We start from the raw sequence: 26,930 nt of genomic DNA on the forward strand, positions 1-26,930 counted from the left end.
GTTTCCGTGCTGGTGTTGTACGGACGCCAGGCATGTCATTTCATGATACACGAGAGAGAAAAACAACCTGGCTATACCAGGGGTTTCATAAACCGGCAGAGAGCGCCCAACTAGAAGGTAGGCTTGCTCTAATTAAAAAGTCTGTCTTTACAGTGTGAAAGAAAGAGGGACGGAAGAGAGGGAAAGGAATGTTGTTTTCATTCTCAGATCCTCTCTGCCTCTCTCTCTTTCTCTCTGTGTACCTCTCTTCCTCCCTGCTGGCAGGGTAGTACCCTGATGCAGCCGGGGCATGAGGTCGGATTACAGCTCACCCCAGGGCCCGCCCCCACCCCCTTGCCCCTCCCGACTTGTTTACATTCTTCTGTCCATATTTGGAGAACTCAAGGTCCCCCATTGTGTGGAGTGCAAACACCCTCACCTTCCTTCTCACTGCTAGGAGAGAGGGAGAGTAGAGCTAGTGTTTGTGGTTGGAAGACCTTTGTGGGTTCCTGATCCTGGTCACTATCTGTTAGCTAAACTTCCTACTCTTTATTTCCCCTCCTCCTCTCCATATCATCTCTCTGTTTCTCCATATTGTTATGCGGGAGATGGTGGTTGTCTGGTGCACTTATTTAACTGCAGTCGGTGAAGGAGAAGGTTAGAGCTGTGGCTGCATTACTTTCTTGAAGGAGAAGGTTAGAGCTGTGGCTGCGTTACTTTCTTGAAGGAGAAGGTTAGAGCTGTGGCTGCGTTACTTTCTTGAAGGAGAAGGTTAGAGCTGTGGCTGCGTTACTTTCTTGAAGGAGAAGGTTAGAGCTGTGGCTGCATTACTTTCTTGAAGGAGAAGGTTAGAGCTGTGGCTGCGTTACTTTCTTGAAGGAGAAGGTTAGAGCTGTGGCTGCATTACTTTCTTGAAGGAGAAGGGGGACCGTGAAGGAAGAGTGGGAGGGGGAGAGGGAAGTGGGAGGGTGACATACCGAGGGAGAGAGTGGAGGGATGACATGTGTCTTCAGAAGTGTTACCACCTTGCCAGTTGGAATGTTGTAGAGGGATCTGTTGGAATACTCCTCAGAGTTCTGACCTGGACTGTAGCCTGGTGAGGAGGCCTGAGACATGCTGTAGAGAGCCAGATGTGAGTTCCAGAGAACCGTGTGTGTGTGTGTGTGTGTGTGTGTGTGTGTGTGTGTGTGTGTGTGTGTGTGTGTGTGTGTGTGTGTGTGTGTGTGTGTGTGTGTGTGTGTGTTGAGGGGGAGGGTATAATTGATCATGCGTGTCTAGTATTCGGATCCTACTCCAGCCCTGAGGAAAGGTAAGTAATTCACGCCGCTAGATTGAGACAAAGGCATGTCCTTTGTTGAACTAGAGGAAAGTGACACTGATTATGGAATGGCGCTTTTGACCTCGACTTTACCACAGCTTTTGGTTGCACTTGAAATATGTACATTGAACTCCATTCGGTAAGCACTGACCTGGCTCCTTGTCTTGTTAGCTAACTAGAAGTCTTTTGTTTTTCCCTGAGTAATTTATCAGAGTCATGAGAGTGGGCGCAGGTGGATTTTACTGTGCTGCTTTCCATTTGACCTCTGACTGTAGTTCACTTTTTCTGCTGAGGGTCGAACATATAGCATGTCGCAGGGTCCGTGGGCAGTGGGGATCGGTAGGTAAATCACGCCACGGTGAGGAATGCAGAGGTCAAACATAGTGACTGACTGGCCACGGACTCAAGAGTACCTTGACTGCCGTATATCAGCTCACAGGCAGACAGACAAATGGGTGCTTGGCTTTCATTACCAGTTGGTTATATAACCTGAACACGAGGAACACCTTTCTCTACCGTGCAGCACAAGGTACGAACAAGAGTTACAGTGCTTGATAAGAGTTACAGCGCTATTTTTATGCTTTTATTTCATTAGAATGGTTAGACTCCATTATTCGTTTTGCCGTTTGTGTCGTTTTGGTTTGAGGGGAAACTATTCTGTGGTGCACAGTTCTCTGGGAGAACACTCTTGTTATGTGCAGTGAGAAGTGCTGATCGTTCCCATGCTTTTCTATTCTTACAACCTGTGGTCTACTCATTGGCCATCAGCTCTGTAAATGTGTCATGAGAGAAGAATGTCTCACTTATTTTCATACCTCTGAGTTGATGCGTGTGTTCATTTGTCTTTGTACGTTTGTGTAACCCTGTTTGGTTTTATCAGACAGCTGTACTTGTTGTTCAGTGAACGTATTTGTGTATGTGGAAAAAATTATTGTCTTTTGTGGTCATGTGAGCGTCTTTTTGGTCATCTACCTGTACATATGTGTGTCCATGTGTTTGTGAGTGGTGATGTCTGTGTGTGTCTCCGTACCAGCTGACCACTTGAAGCCACTGCATCTCTTGTTGTTCCAGTGCCCCGCTCTCAGGGACTGGCCCAGGACAAAGTCTCCCCATCCAAAAGGAGCCCTAACGGGGAAGTATCCACCACCCTGACCCTGGGCCGTGGAGCCCACCAAGCCACTTCTACCACCAGCAGCCCCGACCACAGCGACCACGCCCTGTCAGCCAGCAGCGACTCAGGCCTGTCCAGCACCTCTCTGTGGACTGACAAACCCCCAGCCCCCATCACCACAACCACCAGCTCCAGGCCCCAGCAAGGCCCCAGCCGTCAGGAGAAGGCCCAGCTGAAGCGCCTGCTGAGCGGGTTCGGCCTGGAGGAGATGTCTGAGTGCGGAGGAGGAGGGCCAGGAGTGATGACCATACAGAAGCGGGTCCCAGCCCAGGTGCATGGCAACGGGGACCTGCGGCCCCCCAGGGAGAGGGAGACGGACATCCTGGATGATGAGGTCCTCCTGTCGGGTCACGACCTGCGCAGTGTGGACAGCCTCGGGACCCTGTCATCCTCCTGCCACAAGAGTAGCCAGAACTCCCTGCTGTCAGATGGCTTCGGTTGCCCTGGGGGAGAGGAGCACCAGCTCCACCACCACCACCAACCCCAGCACCACCACCCAGCCCCGGCCACAATGGAGGAGTACGAGAGAGCCTATGTAGAGGCCCGGAGGAGCTGCTTTGGCCAGAGGAGTGCCTCAGTCTCCACCCCTGCCAGCGCCGTGCCGATGCCCAAGCAGCAGGTCTACCGGCAGGGCAGCTACTCCACACACACCTGGGTGCGCCAACAGCAGATGGTAGCAGCCCATCAGTACGCCTACCTGCAGGCCGAGGAAGGTGAGGAGAGGGAGAGGTACCCAGGGGACAACAAACCACAAGGGGGAAGCCCACCCAAACCTCCAGCCCCTATAGTGTCACAACAAGGACCCGTGCTGAGTATGAACACTGCTGCCTTGAGAACGGTGGTGGCACCACAGACACACAACGAGCATCCTCCTGCAGTCGTCAACAATAACAACAACAGCCGAGACGAAGAGTTCAACTCTTTGACTGTGGACATTGATAACTCCATCGACCAGCTCAACCAGTTGATCATGGACCTGGACCCTACGTTCGTGCCTGTCCCCACACGCTCCAGCTCGGTCAAGAGGAACGGCGGGGAGCATGTGAATGGCTCAGCCACCACAAATGCCACCTCCACCGGCTGCCCCAACGGAGTCAGTCCCAGAGTCACAGAGAACAGTACAGCCGCAACGCAAAGCACACAGCCGTCAGGTAAGACAGCAAGCTCTGGGTGTGGTGATTGGTGGTGGTGGTGGTGGTGATATGAATGGTGGTGGTTGTAATAATGCTGATGTATTCCAATATTATTGGTGGTAGTGGTGGTGGAAATGTGATCCAACATCTGCACACAGCAGCGCATCATGAAAAATGGTGGTGGTAAGAAATCAATGAGACGATTGAAGATTTGGTAATGTTTCTTTTCAAATCCTCACTTCTCTTACAACACAGTGTTAACCTTTCCCAAACACACCGTTGCTCTCTCCCACCTTGAGAGCTGTTAGCGAGTGTAAATAGCAGGGTTCCTGCCAGCTTTTCAGATGTTTTATGCGTGTTTCTGAGTAATAGCCGTTGTCGAGGCTTGTCTGTGTACAACTGTCTCAGAGAGAGAGAGAGAGAGAGCTGTCATCAGCTCTGTAGATCTAGGCTCACAGCTCTAGGACATTCATACATGTGGCACACTGTACTGCTGACATGGAATGTCTTTGAAGGTTCCTCACACTCTCTCGGGCCTTAGTTGTCAGTTGCTCACTGAAGCCACTTTTATCAGTAGACACCAGCTTGACGTGTCTTGCTTTCAGAAGACAGTATCTTAAAGGGAATATTACAGCTGTTGGAGTCAATGTCAGCAGGTCCCCTTGCATGTTATCCATCTAAAAGAATAGAAAAGTGGAGGAATATTCTAACTTACTTGTATGTTTTGAATATTACAATAGTTTCCCTCTAGTAACCCTTATCTACAGTTCAGCTGCCAAATATTGTATTCCCTCTGGATATTGGTCTGACTGATATTATGCTTTTGGACACAGACTGAAACAATGTGCCAAAGAATCCTGGGAATGTTCAGTACATATCAGTGACTGAAAAGTTGCCTAGGTCTCCCACCAGCTTTGGACCTTAGCCATTCACAGTGTTTTGGTCTGTAAATCTGAAATCAGCTAATTTTACTATCTCACTTTTGTTTGTTTCCCTCTATTAGCAATACGTATCTTACAGCTAGCTATTCAAATGTGCAGATGAACTCTTACACTCTTACTAAAACCACAAATGTTCTGTCTTTTTCATTTCACCAAACTTAGCTGTATCTTAAGTTGTTAAACTTGTGAATGTTGTTGACTCAAGGACGGCAGTGCATTCATTGACTCTGGAACTGTGGTCCACCATTTTGTTTCTACCTGGAATGCGTGAGTGTGGTCTGGCCGTCAGTAGAGTGTGAATAACTTTAAGATATTTACCTGGAGCAGCCAGTGGGAACAGAAAGAGGTGAGCACAGTGCCGGGAGGAGGACCAAGGAATTTCCAAGCGAGGAACAAGTGTGCCTTGAGGCATCGCATTTTCCATCTGATTCCAGATACTTGTACCTGTCTGTGCATATCGGCTACATACTCTAGAAAGCCTAGACTTAACACACAGCACAGTATAGTACAGGAACACACTGTGTTTAGTTTATTTACAAAAATGCAATCTATGATAAATGGCCATATACAGTGCCTTCAGAAAGAATTCACAGCCTTTGACTTTTCCACATTTTGTTGTGTTACAGACAGAATTTTAAATGGATTAAATTCAGATTTTGTTGTCACTGTCCTACACACAATACCCCACCATGTCAAAGGGGAATCATGTTTTTAGACCATTACAAATCAAAAGCTGAAATGTCTCAAGTCATTTCAGAACCCCTTTGTTATGGAAATACACCCAGTCAATTCACCCAGTCACTACAAAGATACAGGTGTCCTTCCTAACTCAGTTGCTGGAGAGGAAGGAAACCACTCAGGGATTTCACCATAAAGCCAATGGTGACTTTAAAACAGTTACAGAGTTTAATGGCTGTGATAGGAAAAAACTGAGGATGGATCAACAACATTGTAGCTACTACACAATACTTACCTAAATGAATAAAGCCTGTACAGAACAAAAATATTCCAAATGATGCATCCTTTCTGCAATTAAGGCATTAAAGTAAAACTGCAAGAAATGTTGCAAAGAAATACACTTTATGTCCTGAATACAAAGTGTTATGTTTGGGGCAAATCCTACACAACACATTACTGAGTACCACTTCATATTTTCAAGCATGATGGTGGCTAAATAATGTTATGGGTATGCATGTCATCTGAGTTTATTAGGATAAAAATAAACAGAATAGAGGTAAGCACAGGCAAAATCCTACAGGAAAACCTGGTTCAGTCTGCTTTTCAACAGACACTGGGAGACAAATGAACTTTTCAGCAGGACAATAACCTAAAGCACAAGGCCAAATATACACTGGAGTTGCTTACCAAGATGACATTGAATGTTCCTGAGTGGCCTAATTGCAGTATTGACTTAAATCTCAATGGCAAGACTTGAAAATGGCTGTCTAACAATGATCAACAACCAACGTGACAAAGCTTGAAGATTTGTTTTTATAACAACGTGCAAATATTGTAAAATCCAGGTGTGTAATGCTTTTAGTGACTTACAGTTAGTGCATTCATCTTAAGATAGCTAGGTGGGACAACCACATATTACAGTTATAGTGAGTACATTTTTCCTCAATAAAATAGCAAAGTCAGAGCTAGTAAGGGGGAAGGGGTCAAGTGTGAGTTTAAGTTTGAAGAGGTAGGGTTTCAGATTTTTTGGGAAGATGGACAGGGACTCTGCTGTCCTGGTTCCACCATTGGGGTGCCAGGTCAGAGAAGAACTCTCCCACCACTTAGGGGTGGGAGGGCTAAGAGACCAGAGGTGGCAGAACAGAATGCTCGGGTTGGGAGTGTAGGGGTTGAGCCTCAAATCAAATGTATTTATAAGGCCCTTTTACATCAGCAGATGTCACAAAGAGCTTATACAGAAACCTAGCCTAAAACCCCAAATAGCAAGCAATGCAGATGTGGCTAGGAAAAACTCACTAGAAAGGCAGGACCTCAGCAGTAAATGTCAGTTGGCTTTTCATTGCCGAGCATTCAGAGGTCGAGACAGCAGGTGACAGAGAGAGAGAGAGATGGGAGAATTAGAGGAAGCATACTTAAGTTCACACAGGACATCAGATAAGACAGTAACATTTCACCAGATAGGTCAGACTGACCCTAGCACCCCGACTATTGAAGCATAGCTACTAGAGGCTGAGACAGGGGTGGTAGGGGGACACTGTAGCCCTGTCCGACGATACACACGGAAAGAGCCAACCAGGCAGGATTAAACCCCACCCACTTTGCCAAAGCACAGCCTCCACACCCCTAGAGGGATATCAACAGACCACCAACTTACTACCCTGAGACAAGACTGAGTATAGCCCACGAAGATCTCCTCCACCGCACGAGCCCGAGGGAGGCGCAAAACCGGACAGGAAGATCACGTCAGTGACTCAACCCACTCAAGTCGAGTATAGCGAAAAAAGCCTGGAAGGACGTGATGGCATGGAAGAGCACTAGTAAGCCAGTGACTCAGCCCCCGTAATAGGGTCAGAGGCAGAAAATCCCAGTGGAGAGAGTGGAGCCGACCAGGCAGAGACAGCAAGGGCGGTTCGTCATTCTAGTGCCTTGCCATTCACCTTTGAACTCCTGGGTCAGACTACACTCAATCATAGGATCTACTGAAGAGATGAGTCTTCAGTAAAGACTTAAAGGTTTAGACCTAGTCTGCATCTCTCACATGGATAAGCAGTCCATTCCATAAAAATTTAGCTCTATAGGTGAAAGCCCTGCCTCCAGCTGTTTGCTTAGAAATTCTAGGGACAATAAGAAGGCCGCGTCTTGTGACCGTAGCGTACGTGTAGGTATGTACGGCAGGACCAAATCGGAGAATCCATGTAATCCTTTATAGGTTAGCAGTAAAGCCTTGAAATCAGCCCTAGACTTAACAGGAAACCATTGTAGAGAGGCTAGCACATAGTATGATAGTATTTTTCGTTCTAGTCAAGATTCTAGCAGCTGTATTAGGCACCAACTGAAGTTTATTTAGTGCTTTATCCGGGTAGCCGGAGAGTAGAGCATTGCAGTAGTCTAATCTAGAAGTGACAAAAGCATGGGTTAGCTTTTATGCATCATTTTGGGACAAAAAGTTACAAAGATGGAAAAAAGCTGGCCTTGAAATATTCTTGATATGTTCGTCAAAACTGAGATCAGGGTCCAGAGTAACACTGAGGTCCTTCACAGTTTTATTTGAGACGACTGTACAACCACCTATATTAATTGTCAGCTCAAACAGCAGATCTCTTTGTTTCTTGGGACATATAATTAGCATCTCTGTTCTGTCTGAGTTTAAAAGTAAAACATTTGCCGCCATCCACTTCCTTATGTCTGAAATACAGGCTTCCAGGGTAGGCAATTTTGAGCCTTCACCATGTTTCATCGAATTGTACAGCTGTGTGTTGTCCGCATAGCAGTGAAAGTTGACATTGTGTGTTCCAAATGACATCACCAAGAGGTAGTATATAGTGAAAACCATGGTAGTTCTAAAACGACGCCTTGAGGAACACCGAAATGTATCATTGATAAACCATCCACAGAGACAAACTGATATCTTTCAGACAGATAAGACCTAAACCAGCCAAGAAATTGTCTGTGTAGACCAAATAGGGTTTCTAATCTCTCCAAAAGAATGAGGTGATCGATAGTGTCAAAAGCAACACTAAGGTCTAGGAGCACGATGACAGATGCAGAGCCTTGGACTGATGCCATTAAAAGGTCATTTAACACCTTCACGAGCGCAGTCTCATTAGTATGATGGGGTCTGAAATCAGACTGTATAAATGATTTGTCTTCAGGAAGTCAGTGAGTTGAAGCGCAACAGCTTTATCCCCAAAAATTGAGAGGAATGGGAGATTCGATATAGACTGATTAGTTGTAAAAAAAAATATCGGTCAAGGTCTGTCTTTTTCAGGAAAGGCTTTATTACTGCCACTTTTACTGAGTTTGGTACAGACCCAGAGAATAGGAGACATTTATTATGTTCAACATAGGAGGGCCAAGCACAGGAAGTAGCTCTTTCAGTAGTTGGAATAGGGTAGGCAGCTGTAAGGTTTAGAGGCCATGAGTATTTCGTGAATGTGTCGAGAGATACAGGATTAAAAAACTTGAGTGTCTCCATTGATCCTCGGTCCTGGCAGTTCTGTGCAGACTTAGGACAACTGAGTTTTGGAGAAATAAGCAGATTCAAATAGGTCTCCGTAATTTCCTTTCTAATGATCAGGACCTTTTTGTCGAAGACGTTAATGAATTCATCACTGCTGAAGTGAAGGCCATCCTCACTTGGGGAATGCGGCTTATTAGCTATCTTTGCGACAGTATCAAAAATACATTTTGGATTGATTTTAATCTCCTCAATTATGTTGGGAAAGTAGGATTCCTTGAGCAGCAGTGAGGGCTCTTCGATATTGTACGGTACTGTCTTTCCAAGATAGTCGGAAGACGCCAATTCCGTTCCAATTTTCTGGAAGCTTGCTTCAGGGCTCTGATATTTTCTGTGGACCAGGGAGCAAATTTCTTGTGACAAATGTTTTTGGCTACTGCATCAGGGGTACAGTATTTCTCAATGTTAAATTTAGTCCCTTAGTGAGGTGGTTAACTGATTTTTGTACTCCGACGTCCTTGGGTAGGTGGAGGGAGTCTGGAAGGACATCTAGGAATCTGAGTTGTCCGAGAATTTATAGTTTGGCTTTTGACAATTCTTTGTTGGAGTCTGATCAGATTATTTGTTGCAATTGCAAACATAATAGTCCAGGATAAAGAGGAAAAACATTTAGATCCACAATATTTATTCCACAGGACAAAACTAGTCACAGGGTATTAATGTGGCAAAGCGTAGGTCCGGAGACATGTTGGACAAAACCCACTGAGTCAAAAATGCCTCCAAAAGCCTTTTGGAGCGGGTCTGTGGACTTTTTTGAAGTTACCAAAAATGTGAATATCTGCCATGATGACGAGATCTTATAGGAATTCAGGGAACTCAGTGAGGAACGCTGTATATGGCCCAGGAGGCCTGTAAACAGTAGCTGTAAAAGGTGATTGAGTAGGCTGCATAGATTTTATGACTAGAAGCTCAAAATACTTTCAAAATATACATACAGTTGAAGTCAGAAGTTTACATACACCTTAGCCAAATACATTTAAACTCAGTTTTTCACAATTCCTGACATTTAATCCTAGTAAAAATTCCCTTTCTTAGGTAAATTAGGAACACCACTTTATTTTAAGAATGTGAAATGTCAGAATAATAGTAGAGAGAATGATTTATTTCAGTTTTTAATATTTTCATCATATTCCCAGTAGGTCAGAAGTTTACATACACTCAATTAATATTTGGTAGCATCGCCTTTAAATTGCTTAACTTGGGTCAAATGTTTCGGGTAGCCTTCCACAAGCTTCCCACAATAAGTTGGGTGAATTTTGGCTCATTTCTCCTGACAGAGCTGGTGTAACTGAGTCAGATTTGTAGGCCTCCATGCTCACACATACTTTTTCAGTTCTGCCCACAAATGTTCTATAGGATTGAGGTCAGGGCTTTGTGATGGCCACCCCAATGCCTTGACTTTGTTGCCCTTAAGCCATTTTTCCACAACTTTGGAACTATGCTTGGGGTCATTGTCCATTTGGAAGACCCATTTGCAACCAAGTTTAACTTCCTGACTGATGTCTTGAGATGTTGCTTCAATATATCCACATATTTTCCTCCTCATGACGCCATCTATTTTGGAAGTGCACCAGTCCCTCCTGCAGCAAAGCATCCCCACAACCTGATGCTGCCACCCCCATGCTTCACGGTTGGGATGGTGTTCTTCGGCTTGCAAGCCTCCCCCTTGTTCCTCCAAACATAACGATGGTCATTATGGCCAAACAGTTCTATTTTTGTTTCATCAGACCAGAGGACATTTCTCAAAAAAGTACGATCTTTGTCCCCATGTGCAGTTGCAAACCATGGTCTGGCTTTTTTTAATGGCAGTTTTGGAGCAGTAGCTTCTTCCTTGCTGAGCGGCCTTTCAGGTTATGTTGATATAGGACTCGTTTAACTGTGAATATATATATTCTTTTGTACCTGTGTCCTCCAGCATCTTCACAAGGTCCTTTGCTGTTGTTCTGGGATTGATTTGCACTTTTTGCACCAAAGTACGCTCATCTCTAGGAGACAGAACGCGTCTCCTTCCTGAGCGGTATGACGGCTGCGTGGTCCCATGGTGTTTATACTTGCATACTATTGTTTTGTACAGATGAATGTGGTACCTTTAGGCGTTTGGAAATTGCTCCCAAGGATGAACCAGACTTGTGGAGGTCTACAATTTTTTTCTGAGGTCTTGGCTGATTTCTTTAGATTTTCCCATGATGTCAAGCAAAGAGGCAGTGAGTTTGAAGGTAGGCCTTGAAATACATCCACAGGTACACCTCCAATTGACTCAAATGATGTCAATTAGCCTATCAGAAGCTTCTGAAACCATGACATAATTTTCTGGAATTTTCCAAGCTGTTTAAAGGCACAGTCAACTTAGTGTATGTAAGCTTCTGACCCACTGGAATTGTGATACAGTGAATTATAAGTGAAATAATCTGTCTGTAAACAATTGTTGGAACAATTACTTGTGTCATGCACAAAGTAGATGTCCTAACCGACGTAGCAAAACTATGTTTTTTCAAGAAATTGGTGGAGTGGTTGAAAAATTAGTTTTAATGACTCCAACCTAAGTGTATGTAAACTTCCGACTTCAAGTGACTCAGTTACACCAGCTCTGTCGGGAGGAATGGGCCAAAATCCACCCAATTTATTGTGGGAAGCTTGTGGAGGGGACGAAAACAGTTTTCAACCAGCGATTGAGTTGTGCGAGTGCGCTGTAGATCTCATCACTCCCCTCTAACTGGGAGGGGGCCAGAGACAATTACTCGATGCCAACATATCTTTCTAGCTAACTTACAAACTGAAGTTATGTTGCGCTTGGTGACGTCTGACTGTTTCATCCTAACATCGTTGGTGCCAACGTGGATAACAATATCCCTATGCTATTTACACTCACCAGTTTTAGCCTCAGCCAGCACCATCTTCAGATGAGCCTTTATGTGGGTAGCCCTGCCCTCTGGTAAACAATGTATGATCGTTGGATGATTCTAATATTGCGGACAATGGAGTCGCCAACGACTAGGGTTTTCAATTTGTCAGAGGTAATGGTGGGAGGCTTCGGAGGCTCAGATCCAGTAACAGGTGGAGGAGAGACCTGAGAAGGCTCGGGCTCTGACTCATTGCTTTGTGTGGAAATCCGCTTGAAAGTTTACAGCGGCTGAATGAGCGACACCGGTTGAACATACCAAAAGCATTTATTTCCAGTAGCCATAAAACAATTGCCCGGGATTAACAATACTACCTGTATTTACTGGTGGCACAGACGCTGTATCATCCTTTCCTACACTTAAATTTTCCTTGCCCAACGATTGCGTCTGAAGCTAAGCTTACAACTCTGCTATCCTCACCACAAGGTGATAGTTCTCCTTTATATTAAGAGTACAGCGACTGCAATGAGAAGGCATAATGTTGCAGTTGTATGGAGTGACGCAGGAGATGAGAAGCAGGTACAGGGAGTGAACGTTTAATAGCTGACGAACAGCGTCTGGACAGGAACACATAACAACAACTAATGCGGACACAGGGAACACCACCGAAGAACAGACCGATATACAGGGGGTAATCAACAACGTCAAGGAGTCCAGGTGAGTCCAATGAGCGCTGCTGGTGTAATGATGGTGACAGGTGCGTGTAAAGAAGGGTAGCCTGGTGCACTCGAGCACCAGGGACGGGGAGCAGGCGTGACAACAGTAGCTTGTTTTAGTCCGGAGGAGGTCCTGCAGATCTATGTCCAGATAAGGCCTCCATGGTGAAAAAGTTGAATTTAACAAAACTAGATCCTTGGTAAACTTGTTAAAAACAGAGTTTGATTAAATAGTTATTAAGAGTAAAAAGCTAAAGGGTTTGGCAGGTAGCCAAGTAGCAACAGTACAGCAGTGCGGAGACAGTCAGCATAGCCTGAAGGTAAAGAGTGGCAGTTCCTCTTGTTGCTCTGTAGGCAAGTACCATTGTCTTGAAGTGGAATGCGAGCGTTGACTGGAAGCGTACAGAGGAGTGGGATACCATGGCAAAAATAGGGAAGGTTGAACATAATGCGGGCTGCAGCATTCTGGATAAGTTGCAGTGGTTTGACAATATGACAGGCAGGCAGGTAGACAGAACAGCTGTAGCCATAGATCCCATGTGTAGAGCAGCTGTATAGAAGACATGCACAAACACTGCCACACTCATAAACACTAAACACTTCACATTAAACATCCTGAGCAATACAAGCAAACTTGCTCAACGACACGCCTTTGACACTGTTGTGTACATGTCAAGCCCAATTATAAATTAATTTCCGGGTTGTGTAGTGTCTCCTTTCCTTCGTGGAAATAGGCTAAGTACTGTTGTACTGTCGTACTTATGTTTGCTGAGTGACTAACATAATCTTGAGGTCTCCCAAAAACAGAAAAAGATAGAAACATCCCAAAAATGACTGTGTTTACAAGCTAAAAGACAATGAAGAGATCCCACCTGAGATCAGGAGTTAGAGAGGTGATAGTGAGAGTCATTGCTGTGTTTGTCTATCACATGGTAATGATATGGCCATTCATTCAGATCCTATTCAATGAGCTCAACTCCCCATGATGACTCCAACCCACAACAGAACTTTTAGTCGAAGCTTGCATCCACTTCAAGACCATGGTACGTGCCTATGGAGCTGCAAGGAGAACTGCCCCTCCTTACCTTCAGGCTATGCTCAAACCCTACACCCCAATCAGAGCACTCCGTTATGTCACCTATGGTCTCTTGGCCCTCCCACCCCTACATGGGTCATCTTCCGCTCAACGTAGTCAAAGCTCTTCTCTGTCCTGGCACCCCAATTTTAGAACAAGCTTCCCCCTAACGTCAAGACAGTGGAGTCCCTGTCCATCTCCCGAAAAGGTCTGAAACTCTACTTCTTCAAAGAGTAGATTAAATAAATCCCACGCCCCCAGAAAAAAACAGCCTGCTCTTGTCTTTTCCTACTAGCACTGACTTTGCTGATAACTTCTTTACTGAAGGAAAATGTACTTACTACAACTGTGATATTTATATACATCTTAAGATGAATGCACAAATTTTAAGTCGCAACAGGAAATGTGAATTATTATGTGCATTATAATCAATGGACATTTTTGTAGGGGTTGAAAACTTTTTTCGTTAGGGTAAATCAAGTCTGACATTTCAAATTACAAACTTTAGAAGCCTTTTTCAAACTCAAATCCACTACAAGTTTGCATTTACTAATTTGCAGTAAAAGCAACAAAAGAGTGATCAAATTAAGATCCTACATCTGTAAATTACTAAAATGTAAATGTTCATGTACAAAGGCACAAGTGTACCTAGCCAGATTGAAACATACTGGTTTCGAAAAAAAACAGACACACACTCAAAAGAAAAGATGCTGACAGAGAAAAACACACACAAATGAAGTCCAAAATAACACGACAGTCACAACAACACACACACACACACACACACACCGGGAGGCCTTAAATTAGCACCCCGTGCCAAGTGGAGGGTCACCCCACGCCAGTCATTCACAATCCTGACCCCCACCTCACATTCCTCTCAGCCCCCGCTGCATTCCTCACCTGTCCACTCACAACGACACAGACACTAGTACTAAGCTCAATATGATCCCAGTTGAAGTTATTGGAGAGGTATAATAACTCCTAGTTGAGATTGTAGTCAAGAAATTAGAGCCAGAAGTCTTTGGTATGCTATTGCTTCACACATTGCATGTCACTAACATGGCTTAACGGGTTCACATTCTTCAGAAGCGTGTATTTCCTACAGATTTGTGGTGGTATGGCTTTCTGGTATGTTCAACATTAATGGCCAGTTCTCACCCTCCTCTCCGTCTCTCTGTATGTGTGTCTGTGCAGCTGCCCCATTGTCCGTTTGTGACGTCAGAGTGGACGCCATACAGAGTCGGCAGGGCAGTGATGTCACAGATCACCCAGGATTCGGTGGCTTACGCTGGGGCGTGCAGGAGGAGTACAAGAGCACACGGACCTACTCACCCTGCGTACCTCACTCCCAGGTACTGGAACATACTGAAACCGTGACTCACTGACTCCCAATGTCTGTCAATACCTTGTCATTATCTTGCTTGTCATGATGTGCCCTATTTTGTGTGTTCGTGCCGTGTTTTGCTGTGTACTGTTTTTGCTGGGTACAATGATGTGATGTTCACACGCATGTTTTTCCTGTGTGTGTGTATTTCCGTCTGTGTGTTTTGTATTACAGCATGGCATGCTGTTCAGGAGTGACAGTGTGGACTACAGAGCTCAGGGTCCAAAGATGGACAGTGGAGTGGAGGCTGGTAGTGACATGACTCCTACTCCTGCCTTCCCTATCTCTCCCCCTACACCTTATGGTAAGAGCCTCCGTTATTGTCCTAGTGTCTTTTCCCAGGGGTTTGTGTGTGTGTGTGTTCATATGGTGGCTCTCGTGATCGTTGCTGAATTACTGAATTTTAAACCTCATCTCTTCTTCTATGCTTCCATAGTGAAAAACATGGCGGAATTCACTCACCTGAGGCAAACTCCATCTCCCAGCATGCAATCCTACGGAGCTTACAGGACGGAGCATGGTAGGTCATTGTGGCAATGTGTACTGTACTTCTGGAGAATGTAGGCTCTAAGCTGTGTGTATCACAGCGCACTGACATTCTCATTCATTCATTCTTCATTCAGATGAAGTGAGATAAATGTTGAAATATATTCTTTAACACAATGGAATACAGCTGTTACTCAAAAAATACTTATATTTTTCGAGTATAGAATCACTCATAGAAATACCACTAGTCTCTAAATAAAGTGAATAGATATATTGAAATGTCAGGCCATTGTGAGGTGAATAGATAATGTGGCACTTGACCATTGACAAAACCATTTGATTGAAGGAGCCAGACCATGGGGCAGTGAAACAATTCATAGTAAATGTTCTATGTAGGGAAGTGGACACGTTGGAAGTGATGGCGTCTATTCCACTCATTCTCCCTCTCATCCCCCTCTCCCTCTTTACTTAATCTCTCACTTAATTAACAACAGAGAGTATAGGTGACAGAGAAAGAGAGTTAGTGAGTGATTGAGTGAGTCAGTGAGTGTTTGAGTGAGTGAGTGAGTGAGTGAGTGAGTGAGTGAGTGAGTGAGTGAGTGAGAGAAGAAGCTCTAGGAGACAGAGAGGGACCCAGTGACAGACAGTACAAGGGTATGAACAGGGATGAGAACCTTTGGGTTTGTTCATTGTTTATCAACTGCTTTAGACTCCTCCTCCGAGACTGTCTCCATCATGAGAACTTCTCTCGGAATGTAATCGACCATAGCCCTGTAAGCTGTACATGATGTTTATGTGTTTATATCTAGTTATTTGTCTTGATGCAATTGTTTTCCTTGTGGTAATGCACCATTGCTGGTCACATTCCATAACAAATGTATGATCCCTGACCTGTAGTTGAGAACATTGTGTTGGTTGGAGGCAGTGCACTAAACAAAGCCACGGACTGCCTCCCTTCCCTGGGGGTTCAATACCAGACTCTCTCCTCCCATGGTTGGTTTGGAGAACGTCTGTGTGGTTTCAGTCCTGAAAAGTTAGTCTTTTATAGCACATTGTGTCAAAGCCTTCAGGTTCTGAAACAGTTCCATTTTTTGTTTGTCCGTAGAAGTTTTGCTGTGGTTTTAGATGTTTTTCAGTGGTGGAACACACCCAGTTATACAGATGTAGGATCTTAATGTGAACCAGTCTGCTTCAGCAGGAAAATAATTCTGCAGCAACAGGAATTGTGAATTATTATGTTGATTATAATGAATGGACATTTTTGTAGGGGTTGATACATTTCAAGTCTGACATTTGTGGAAATTACAAACTTCAGAAGCCTTTTTAAACCTAAAGTATAATACAAGTTTAAAATGTCCTGCATTGCAGAAAAGTTTTCCTGTATAAGGTTGCTCAAATTAAGATCCTTCATCTGTATCAGTGGAGGCTCCTCAGAGGAGAAAGGGGAGGACCATCCTCCTCAGTGAATGAAGCACATTAATCCGCTTTACAACTGGTGTAGAGCCCAACAGTCATACATAGGCGACGCTTGAGTTTCAAGTTTGGGGAAGAGGATTTTCACCATAACAATGCAACTTTAAAATAAAGTATTACATGCATAATCACATTTGCGGTCACTTTTGAGAACAGTGTTTTCCAGCTAATTGATTGCGTTTTGGAACATTTGCGCTTTGAGCATACTGCCGTGTGCGCATTGCTGCGTTTATTACGTGAAGATATAGCCTAATAGTTTATCAACATTTTAAGCTAAACGCTCTGATCTGTTGCATCAGCCTCATTGCTTTAAAACCTTTTTTTGATGCTAGTAGTAGCATTAATTTGGGGTCTATTGCATCCCACAACTGTCCCGAAGAATGTTTGGAATATTTATTTCTTGCACAGAAGGACAAGTTAACCAATAGAAAAGGTCAATGTACTATGTGGGATAGTTGATTGACATAGGCTAGTGTTTTTGCTGTTAGTTAGGCCTACTCATTTTGTTGGCTGACAAAAAGTAGGCTACATGCGGACAGTTCTAAAATCAATATGCGCCTCGGAATTCGATAAGAGGGACGAGCGCATTTGCGTCCCCGATGTATCTGTCATTACTTGTAGCCTACTTCTTAGCGGTGAGAAGGACCAGAGATCAAGTGATGGGCATTGGCTAATAAGAATTGAGATATCTGAGAGAGCCATGTGAGTGAGAGGAGCACGGTAGCTGGGAGAAGGGAATTATAATTACACCGAACAAAAATATAAACGCAAATATAAACGTGTAATAATCTCTACGATTTTACTGAGTAACAGTTCATAAAAGGAAATCAGTCAATTGAAATAAAATAATTAGGCCTGAATCTATGGATTTCACAGGACTAGGAATACAGAAATGCATCTGTTGGTCACAGATACCTTAGGAAAAGGTAGGAGCGTTGATCAGATAACCAGTCAGTATTTAGAGTGAGAACCATTTGCCTTATACAGCGAGATACATCTCCTTCACATAGAGTTGATCAGGCTGTTGATTGTGAACTGTAGAATGTTGTACCACTCGCTTCAATGGCTGTGCAACATTTCTGGATATTGGCTGGAACTGGAACACGCTCTTGTCGATGCAGAGCATCCCAAAAATGCTCAATGGGTGACATGTCTGGTGAGTATGCAGGCCATGGAAGAACTGGGACATTTTCAGCATCCAGGAATTGTGTACAGATCCTTGAGACATTATTATTATAATTATTATTATTATTATTATTATGCTGAAACATGAGGTGATGACGGGCCTCCCGAGTGGCACAGCGATCTAAGGCACTGCATCACAGTGCTAGAGGCGTCAATACAGATCCGGGTTCGATCCAGGGCTGTGTCGCAGCTGGCCGTGACCGGAAGACCCATGAGGCGGCGCACAATTGGCCCAGAGTCGTCCGGGTTAGGGGAGGGTTTTGCCGGCCGGGATGTCCTTTTCCCATCGCGCTCTAGCGACTCCTGTGGCAGGCCTGGCGCATGCACACTGACACGGACGCCAGTTGGACGGTGTTTCCTCCGACACATTGATGCGGCTGGCTTCCGGGTTAAGCGAGCAGTGTGTCAAGAAGAAGTGAGGCTTGGCAGAGTCATGTTTCGGAGGACGCGTGGCTCTTGACCTTCGCCTCTCCTGAGTCTGTATAGGAGTTGCAGTGATGGGACAAGACTTTAACTACCAATTGGATATCATGAAATTGGGGAGAAAATAATAATGCATGAGGTGATGGCTCCGGCTGAATGGCACGACAATGGGCCTCAGGATTTTGTCATGTTATCTCTGTGCATTCAAATTTCCATCGATAAAATGCAATTGTGTTCATGGTCCATAGCTCATACCATAACCCCACTGCCACCAGAGTGCCACCATGGGGCACTCTGTTCACAATGTTGACATCAGCAAACCGCTTGCCAACACGACGCCATACACGCTGTCTGCCATCTACCCAGTACAGTTGAAACTGGGATTTATCCGTGAAGAACATACTTCTCCAACATGCCTGTAGCCATCGAAGGTGAGCATTTGCCCACTGAAGTTTGTTACAATGCTGAACTGCAGTCGGGTTAAGACCCTGGTGAAGACGACGAGCGCGCAGATGAGCTTCCCTGAGAAGGTTTCTGAATGTTTTTGCAGAAATTAAGTCAGTTGATAATATTCTCACCAGGCCTCGAATTTCCCCACCGTAATGTCTTCTAAAAAAGATATGCCTTTTGTGGCCAAAGTGGCCATTGTGCCCTTGGGCTGAATATAATACACTGAACAAAAATATAAATGCAACATGCAAAGTGTTGGTCCCATGTTTCATCAGCTGTCCGTGATTGGGAGTCCCATGGGGCGGCACTCAATTGGCCCATCGTCGTCCAGGTTTGGCCAGGGTAGGCTATCATTGTAAATAAGTATTTGTTCTTAACTGACTTGCCTAGTTAAATAAAGGTTAAATAAAATGTTACATTTTTTTAAAATGTGCTGGGTACAATAAAAGGTCACTCTAAAATGTGGCAACACAATGCCACAGATGTCCCGACTCTCAAGTTTCGAGGGAGAGTGCAATTGGCATGCTGACTGCAGGAATGTCCACCAGAGCTGTTGCCAGAGAATGTAATGTTCATTTCTCTACCATAGGCCACCTCCCACATTGTTTTAAAGAATTTGGAAGTATATCAAATTGACCTCACAACCGCAGACCACGTCTAACCATGCCAGACCAGGACGTCCACATTCGGCGTCTTCACCTGCGGGATCGTCTGAGACCAGCTACCCGACAGCTGATGAAATTGTGTGTTTGCACTACTGAAGAATTTATAATACATTTATAAAACCAAAAGCTTACCTTGACTTGGCATAGTTCCGGTGTTGGATATCCATAGCCAGCTAGCTAACATAGCATCCCTCTCTGTTTGAGTAGGCAAAACTAGCTAGCTGCATTTGCTAGCTTAGTGAAAGTTAAAAAAAAATACAAGCAAATATCTCTCTCTTGCCTCTCCTTGCTTTTGGAAGAAATTAAATTGTTCAAAACTGTTCAACTATTGTATTTTTCTCTTTGAGTAAACCACTCACCACATTTTATGCATGGCAGTGATAGCTGTAGCATATGCTTTCAGTACTAGATTCATTCTATGATCCTTTGATTGGGTGGATAATACGTCACTTCACGCTGCAAGAGCTCTGATAGGTTGGAGGACGTCCTTCAGAAGTTGACATAAATTAGGACTGTGGCGGTCACAGCCGTTGACGGTCAAGCAAATAACTGTCGGTCTCATGGTACTTTACCGTTAATTAACAAACACATTTAGCATATCCTGGCTTCTACACATAGCCTATAATAAGCCACTGATGCAGACCTTTGGAACATCTACATTTTAAAAAGTCTAATAAATCAATTTAATAGAGCCTACCCCATCACATAAGGTCTAAAGAAACATGATATGAAGAAAATGTAGTCTATTTCAGAAGAACAGAACAGCATACTCTGAGTTGTCCTTATGTTAGGCCTTGATATAGCTTGGCCATATGGCTGTGGGCTACACAAATTAATTTATCTTCTTATGGATGGTGGCAGTATTGAGTAGCTTGGATGACTGACGTGCCCAGAGTAAACTGCCTGCTACTCACTCCCAGAAACGAAGATATGCATATTATTAGTATATTTGGATAGAAAACACTCTGAGGTTTCTAAAACTGTTTGAATGATGTCTGTGAGTATAACAGAACTCATATGACAGGCAAAAACCTGAGAAGAAATCCAACAAGAAAGTGACTTGTAGTTTTTCTATCTAATCCTTATTCAAACTACAGTGTCTGTGGTGTCATCTTGCACTTCCTAAGGTTTCCATTGACTGTCAACAGCCTTGAGAAACTTGTTTCATGCTTCTACTGTTACTGGGCAGAGAATAGGAGCTCAGTCAATCAGTGGACTGCCTGGGACCAGTGAGTTGTTTACCTCGCGCACACGAAGGTGTGCCACCCCTTCTTTTTCCTCTGTAATGAATACGCTATTGTCTGGTTGGAATATTATCTAAGATTTATGTTAAAAAGACCCTAAGGATTGATTGTAAACATCATTTGACATGTTTCTACAGACGGTAATGGAACTATTTGACTTTTGTCTCTGGTTTTACGCTCACGCGTTATGCCTTTGGATTAGTGATCTGAACGCGCGAACAAAACGGAGGTATTTGGACATAAATATGGAGTTTTTCGAACAAAAAGAACATTTCTTGTGGAGTGGGAGTCCTGGGAGTGCATTCCGATGAAGATCAGCAAAGGTAAGTGAAGATTTATAATACTAATTCTGAGTTTAGTTGACTCCAGAACTTGGCGGGTAACTGTATAGCTTGCTTTGATGGCTGAGCTCTGTACTCAGAATATTGAAAAATGTGCTTTCGCCATAAAGCTATTTTAAAATCTGACACAGCGGTTGCATTAAGGAGAAGTGTATCTACAATTCTATCAATAACTATTGTAAATTTGATCAACGTTTATGATGAGTATTTTTGTAAATCGTTGTGCTCTTTCACCGGAGGTTTTGGTGGGAATACATTTTCTGAACATCATGCGCCAATGTAAAATGCGGTTTATGGATATAAATATGAACTTTATCGAACAAAACATACATGTATTTTGTAACATTGAGTCCTGGGAGTGTCATCTGATGAAGATCATGAAAGGTTAGTGATTAATTTTAGCTGTATTTCTGTTTTTTGTGACGCCTCTCCTTGCTTGGAAAATGGCTGTGTAGGGTTTTTTTTGTTCAGGCGCTGTCCTAACATAATCTAATGTAAAGCCTTTTTGAAATCGCATACTGTGGTTGGATTAAGTAGAATCTTATCTTTAAAATGGTGTATAATACTTGTATGTTTGAGAAATTTTAGTTATGAGAGTTTTGTTATTTTGAATTTGCCGCCCTGCACTTTCACTGGCTGTCGTCATATCGATCCCGCTAACGGGATCAAGCCATAACAGGTTTTAACAAACCAGATTTGCTTAGAATTCCGTGGTGTTATTTGTAATATTTTATAGTATGAAGAATACAATTAAACAAGGCTGAATAAAAGGCTGAATAAAATAGAAAGTATAGAAATGATTTTTTCTCCAAACGATTTCCAAGAAAGTGTGCACTATTCTGTGTTGAGCGATTTTCAGGCTGGGGTCCTTTTTTCTCAATTTCCTCCTGACTGACGTGCCCAAAGTAAACTGCCTGTTACACAGGCCCAGAAGCCAGGATATGCATATAATTGGTAGCATTGGATAGAAAACATATTGAAATTTGTAGAAATGTTAAAATAATCTATGAGACTATAACACAATTGATATGGTAGGAGAAAATCCAAAGAAAAAACAACCAGATTTTATTTTTTTGAGAGCCCATGCTCTCACAATGGAAAGCAGGCTGCACACACTTCATCAGTCTCTCAATCACAATTTGACATCAACGGCTGATGTTTTGTGTACTGAAGTCCACAAGAGAAGGGAAAAGGTGAGAGGAGGAGAGCATATAGATAGTTGTTCGAAGGAATGATATATACAACGAGCAAAGTGATCATGCTGTTTTTATGTGGCTGCAATGAAAGTGAATTGTTTGCTGATGTAGAGATTTATTATGTACTGGCATTTATCTTAAAGGCACAATCTGCAGATGCTGGATCCATTATTGGACTTTTAAATTACTTGTATATACTGATTAATTATTGGAGAATATAACTAATAATTGCCTCATGAGCATTAATAGTTCAACTTTCGTACTCCATCAGAACCCAAAATATGAGCTTGTTTTACTCCATTTGTAAACAAAGTAAATGTAAACAAACACTGTACAGCCTCAAAACATGGTTAAAACTATAACTTTGACATCATGGATGGTCAGTCCTTGCATCCATAGCTCTGTCTATGAATTTGAGAGTGGTTACATTTCTTCAGCCCCATCTCTGAGCTTTTTACCGAAACAGGGGCAGGGAATTCGCTTTTGCCCCTTTAAACAATAGTTTAGAGTGTAGAGACATAATCAGACATGCCATAAATACCTTCTGTGGTTCCCTTCCTCTGAAAACAGTCATTAATAGGGTTTTTGTTCCAAATTCAGTTGAGTAGTTGGCAGAGTTGTGCCGTCCCGTCGTGACTGTGGGTCATTGGTGAGGAATGGCAGTGATGATGTCTGGGGTTATACTCACACACAGTGACTGTTGTCATAGTGACATAGTGATCTGTGTCAGAGGGGTTGTGAGAGTCACAGCATCCCCAGACTGATCTGTTCCCCCACTGTGCCCACTTTACCCAAGCACGCACTGCATATAGAATCACCGCATTCAGCCGTGCCATGGTTACAGCGGGTCGAGAAATCTGGTGGCCCACCATTTTTTTAACATTTTCTCAGTGAAAGTACTAGTGTCAATAGAAGGGGCGAGGGACAAAAAGATACCAGTCCCCCTCTCTCTCGTCTCCTTGTCTGCCTTGCCCTCCACATTCCCATAGAGATAACTGGTAACCCATGGAAACATCCGTCAGTCACTAAGCTGTGTGGAATATGTGGACTGGAAACATGTGGTTTCAGGTTTTGGGGGCAGGCACCTGTCAGTGCCTCCATATCAGTGATAAAAGATTTATTCAATTATGTCGGGGGGCTCTGCTAGGCAGAGTAATCGGCTCCGTACTGAACAGAGCGATGGATTGCTGCTGTACTGTTGAACCACCAGCAGACTGACTGGAGAATCGTTTAACTCCACTGCTGACTGCTCTCTTCACTATTGGATGTACTCTAATATGTCTCACGTGGGGGGACAGCACTTTTATGTGACTGAAATTCGTAAAGTTATGGTTAACAGATTTCTGCTCTTTTTCTGTTCATGTAATATCCAGATGTTTTGGAGAAACTGGATGAAATGTGATTTATTTTGGAGGGTCTGTCAACAGACAGGTTTAGTGCATTCTATCCCTAGTCCTTGAATGTAATATCCTATATGTGTAATTTGTAATATATATGCCCTCTCACACCCCCACAGAGCCCAGAGGTTACTTAGAGATGATTGGTCATGTTCCCCAGTCGGCAGAAGAGTGCCTGCCAGACTCTTCCCCCAGCTGCCATAGGTCCTTTGGTTACTCTCGCTCGGCGTTCATTAGTGGGATGCCACAACGGACAGACAGGTACAGCCAATCAAATACAACCCTTTCGCACAATTATTAGAGGCCCAGCTCATGTTTATTCAAAATGTACAGTACCAGTCAAAAGTTTGGACACACCTACTCATTCAAGGGTTTTAATTTATTTGTACTATTTTTCACATTGTATAATATGTAGTTAAGACATCAAAACTATGAAATAACACATATGGAATCATGTAGTGAAGAAAAAAGTATTAATCAAATCAAAATATATTTTATGTTTTAGATTCTTCAAAGTAGCCACCCTTTGCCTTGATGACAGCTTTGCACACTCTTGGCATTCTCTCAACCAGCTTCACGAGGAATGCTTTTCCAACAGTCTTGAAGGAGTTCCCACATATGCTGAGCATTTGTTGGATGCTTTCCTTCACTCTGCGGTCCACCTCATTCTAAACCATCTCAATTGGGTTGAGGTCGGGGGATTGTGATTGTGATAGTCATCCGTTCGCCAACTCTGCGTCTCACAAAGACACGGCGGTTGGAAAAAGAAATCTCAAATTTGGACTCATCAGACCAAGGACAGATTTCCACTGGTCTAATGTCCATTGCTCGTGTTTCTTGGCCCAAGCTAGTCTCTTCTTCTTATTGATGTCCTTTAGTAGTGGTTACTTTACCACAATTGGACCATGAAGGCCTAATTCACGCAGTCTCCTCTGAACAGTTGATGTTGAGATGTGTCTGTTACTTGAACTCTGTGAAGCATTTATTTGGGATGCAATTTCTGAGGCTGGTAGCTCTAATGAACTTATCCTCTGCAGCAGAGGTAACTCTGGGTATTCCTTTCCTGTGGCGGTCCTCATGAGAGTTAGTTTCATCATAGCGCTTGATGGTTTTTGCGACTGCACTTAAAGAAACTTTCAAAGTTCATGAAATGTTCCTGATTGACTGACCTTCATGTCTTTAAGTAATGATGGACTGTCATTTCTCTTTGCTTATTTGAGCTGTTCTTGCCATAATATGGACTTAGTCTTTTACCAAATAGGGCTGTATCTTCTGTATACCACCCCTACCTTTTCACAACACAACTGATTGGCTCAAACACATTAAGAATGAACAAATTAACTTCCACAAATTAACTTTTAACAATGCACACCTGTTAATTGAAATCCATTCCACGTGACTACCCCATGAAGCTGGTTGAGAGAATGCCAAGAGTGTGAAAAACTTTCATCAAGGCAAAGAGTGGCTACTTTGAAGAATCTCAAATTGTTTAACACTTTTTTGGTTAGTACATAATTCCATATATGTTATTTCATAGTTTTGATGTCTTCACTATTATTCTACAATGAAGAACATAGTAAAAATATGACTGGTACTGTACATGTACGTTTTACATTTTAGCAGATGCTAATTATGCTTATAGGCTACATGTTCTGAAAATACATAATGGTCATAGAGTTTCATTAGAGAGGTGTTTTTGATGATCTTCTAATTTTTGTGTTCTACCTCCTCTTTCAAGCCCCTCCATGGGTCAGCCCTGGCCAGAGGACAGAGCCCTCCTGCCCCACTCCATGTCCTTGGACTATGGCCACCACTCCCCTCCCATGCACCCCCAACCCCACCCTCACCCTGTGCCCAACGCCCACAGCTCCCCCCGGGGCAGCCAGCAGAGCCACATGGCACACTATGGCCTCACCCACAGCCTTACGCACAGCTTCGATGAGAAAGACAACTTAGGCCTGGGGGGCTATGGCGCAGCCGACTGCCCACCCTCTGCCTTTCCTCTACTGGGGAACGGAGGCATGGAGAGGGGCCTGTCCATTATGGGTTCCATGGATGGGCTGGGCACCATCCGGACCCAGCACCTGCCGCAGCTGCAGCAGATCCAGGCCCAGGGGGCCTTGCCTCCACTGCTGCCTGAGAAGAGGAGGGAGTCGGACGGGGAGCACTCCTTGGGCACAGCCTCCCCAGCCCCTAGCGGATTCTCCAGCCCACATAGCGGAAGCTCCCTCAGTATCCCATTTCCCAACATCCTGCCTGACCTCTCAGCCTCTACACAGATGCCGGGCACCGCTTCACCTCTGCCAGGTAACCCTCTTACTTACACAGATAATAGCCAATCACTTCTTATCTGAGCCAATGGCTTGGGTTGGTACAATACTGTAAAGAAGGTAATCAGTTCTGTTCTACAGTGGCAAGAAAAAGTATGTGAACCCTTTGGAATTGCCTGGATTTCTGCATAAATTGGTCATAAAATTTGATGTGATCTTCATCTAAGTCACAACAATAGACAAACACAGTCTGCTTAAACTAATAACACGCAAACAATTTTACGTTTTCATGTCTTTATTGAACACACCGTATAAACATTCACAGTGCAGGGTGGAAAAGGTATGTGAACCCTTGGATTTAATAACTGTTTGACCCTCCTTTGCCAGCAATAACCTCAACCAAACGTTTTATGTAGTTGCGGATCAGACCTGCACAACGTTCAGGAGGAATTTTGGACCATTCCTCTTTACAAAACTGTTTAAGTTCAGCAATATTCTTGGGATGTCTGGTGTGAACCGCTCTCTTGAGGTCATGCCACAGCATCTCAATCGGGTTGAGGTCAGGACTTTGACTGTGCCACTCCAGAAGGCATATTTTCTTCTGTTGAAGCAGTTCTGTTGTTGATTTACTTCTGTGTTTTTGGTCGTTGTCCTGTTGCATCACCCAACTGCTGTTGAGCTTCAAATGGCGGACAGATAGCCTTACATTCTCATGAAAAATGTCTTGATAAACTTTGGAATTCATTTTTCTGTTCATGATAGCAAGCTGTCCAGGCCCTGAGGCAGCAAAGCAGTCCCAAACCATGACGCTCCCTCCACGATACTTGACAGTTGGGATGAGGTTTTGATGTTGGTGTGCTGTGCCTTTTTCTCTCCACACATAGTGTTGTGTTCCTTCCAAACCAATGAACTTTAGTTTAATCTGTCCGCAGAATATTTTGCCAGTATCACTGTGAAACATCCAGGTGCTCTTTTGCGAACTTCAGACGTGCAGCAATGTTTTTTTTGTTGTCCTCCCATGAACACCATTCTTGTTTAGTGTTTTACG

General features: G+C 43.8%; 1 protein-coding gene across 1 annotated transcript in view; it reads left to right on the forward strand.

Moving 5' to 3' along the window:
- LOC106599720 (tensin-3) overlaps positions 1-26,930 on the forward strand; it is a 78,501-nt gene that overhangs the window by 40,260 nt on the left and 11,311 nt on the right. The window contains exons 13-18 of the mRNA XM_014191019.2: positions 2,369-3,619; positions 14,563-14,720; positions 14,927-15,056; positions 15,189-15,272; positions 23,732-23,873; positions 25,351-25,919. Coding sequence (XP_014046494.2) covers positions 2,369-3,619; positions 14,563-14,720; positions 14,927-15,056; positions 15,189-15,272; positions 23,732-23,873; positions 25,351-25,919 — 2,334 coding nt within the window. The remainder of the gene's footprint in view (positions 1-2,368; positions 3,620-14,562; positions 14,721-14,926; positions 15,057-15,188; positions 15,273-23,731; positions 23,874-25,350; positions 25,920-26,930) is intronic.

Source organism: Salmo salar, chromosome ssa03 (assembly GCF_905237065.1).
Source record: "Salmo salar chromosome ssa03, Ssal_v3.1, whole genome shotgun sequence".
Taxonomy (NCBI): Eukaryota; Metazoa; Chordata; class Actinopteri; order Salmoniformes; family Salmonidae; genus Salmo; species Salmo salar.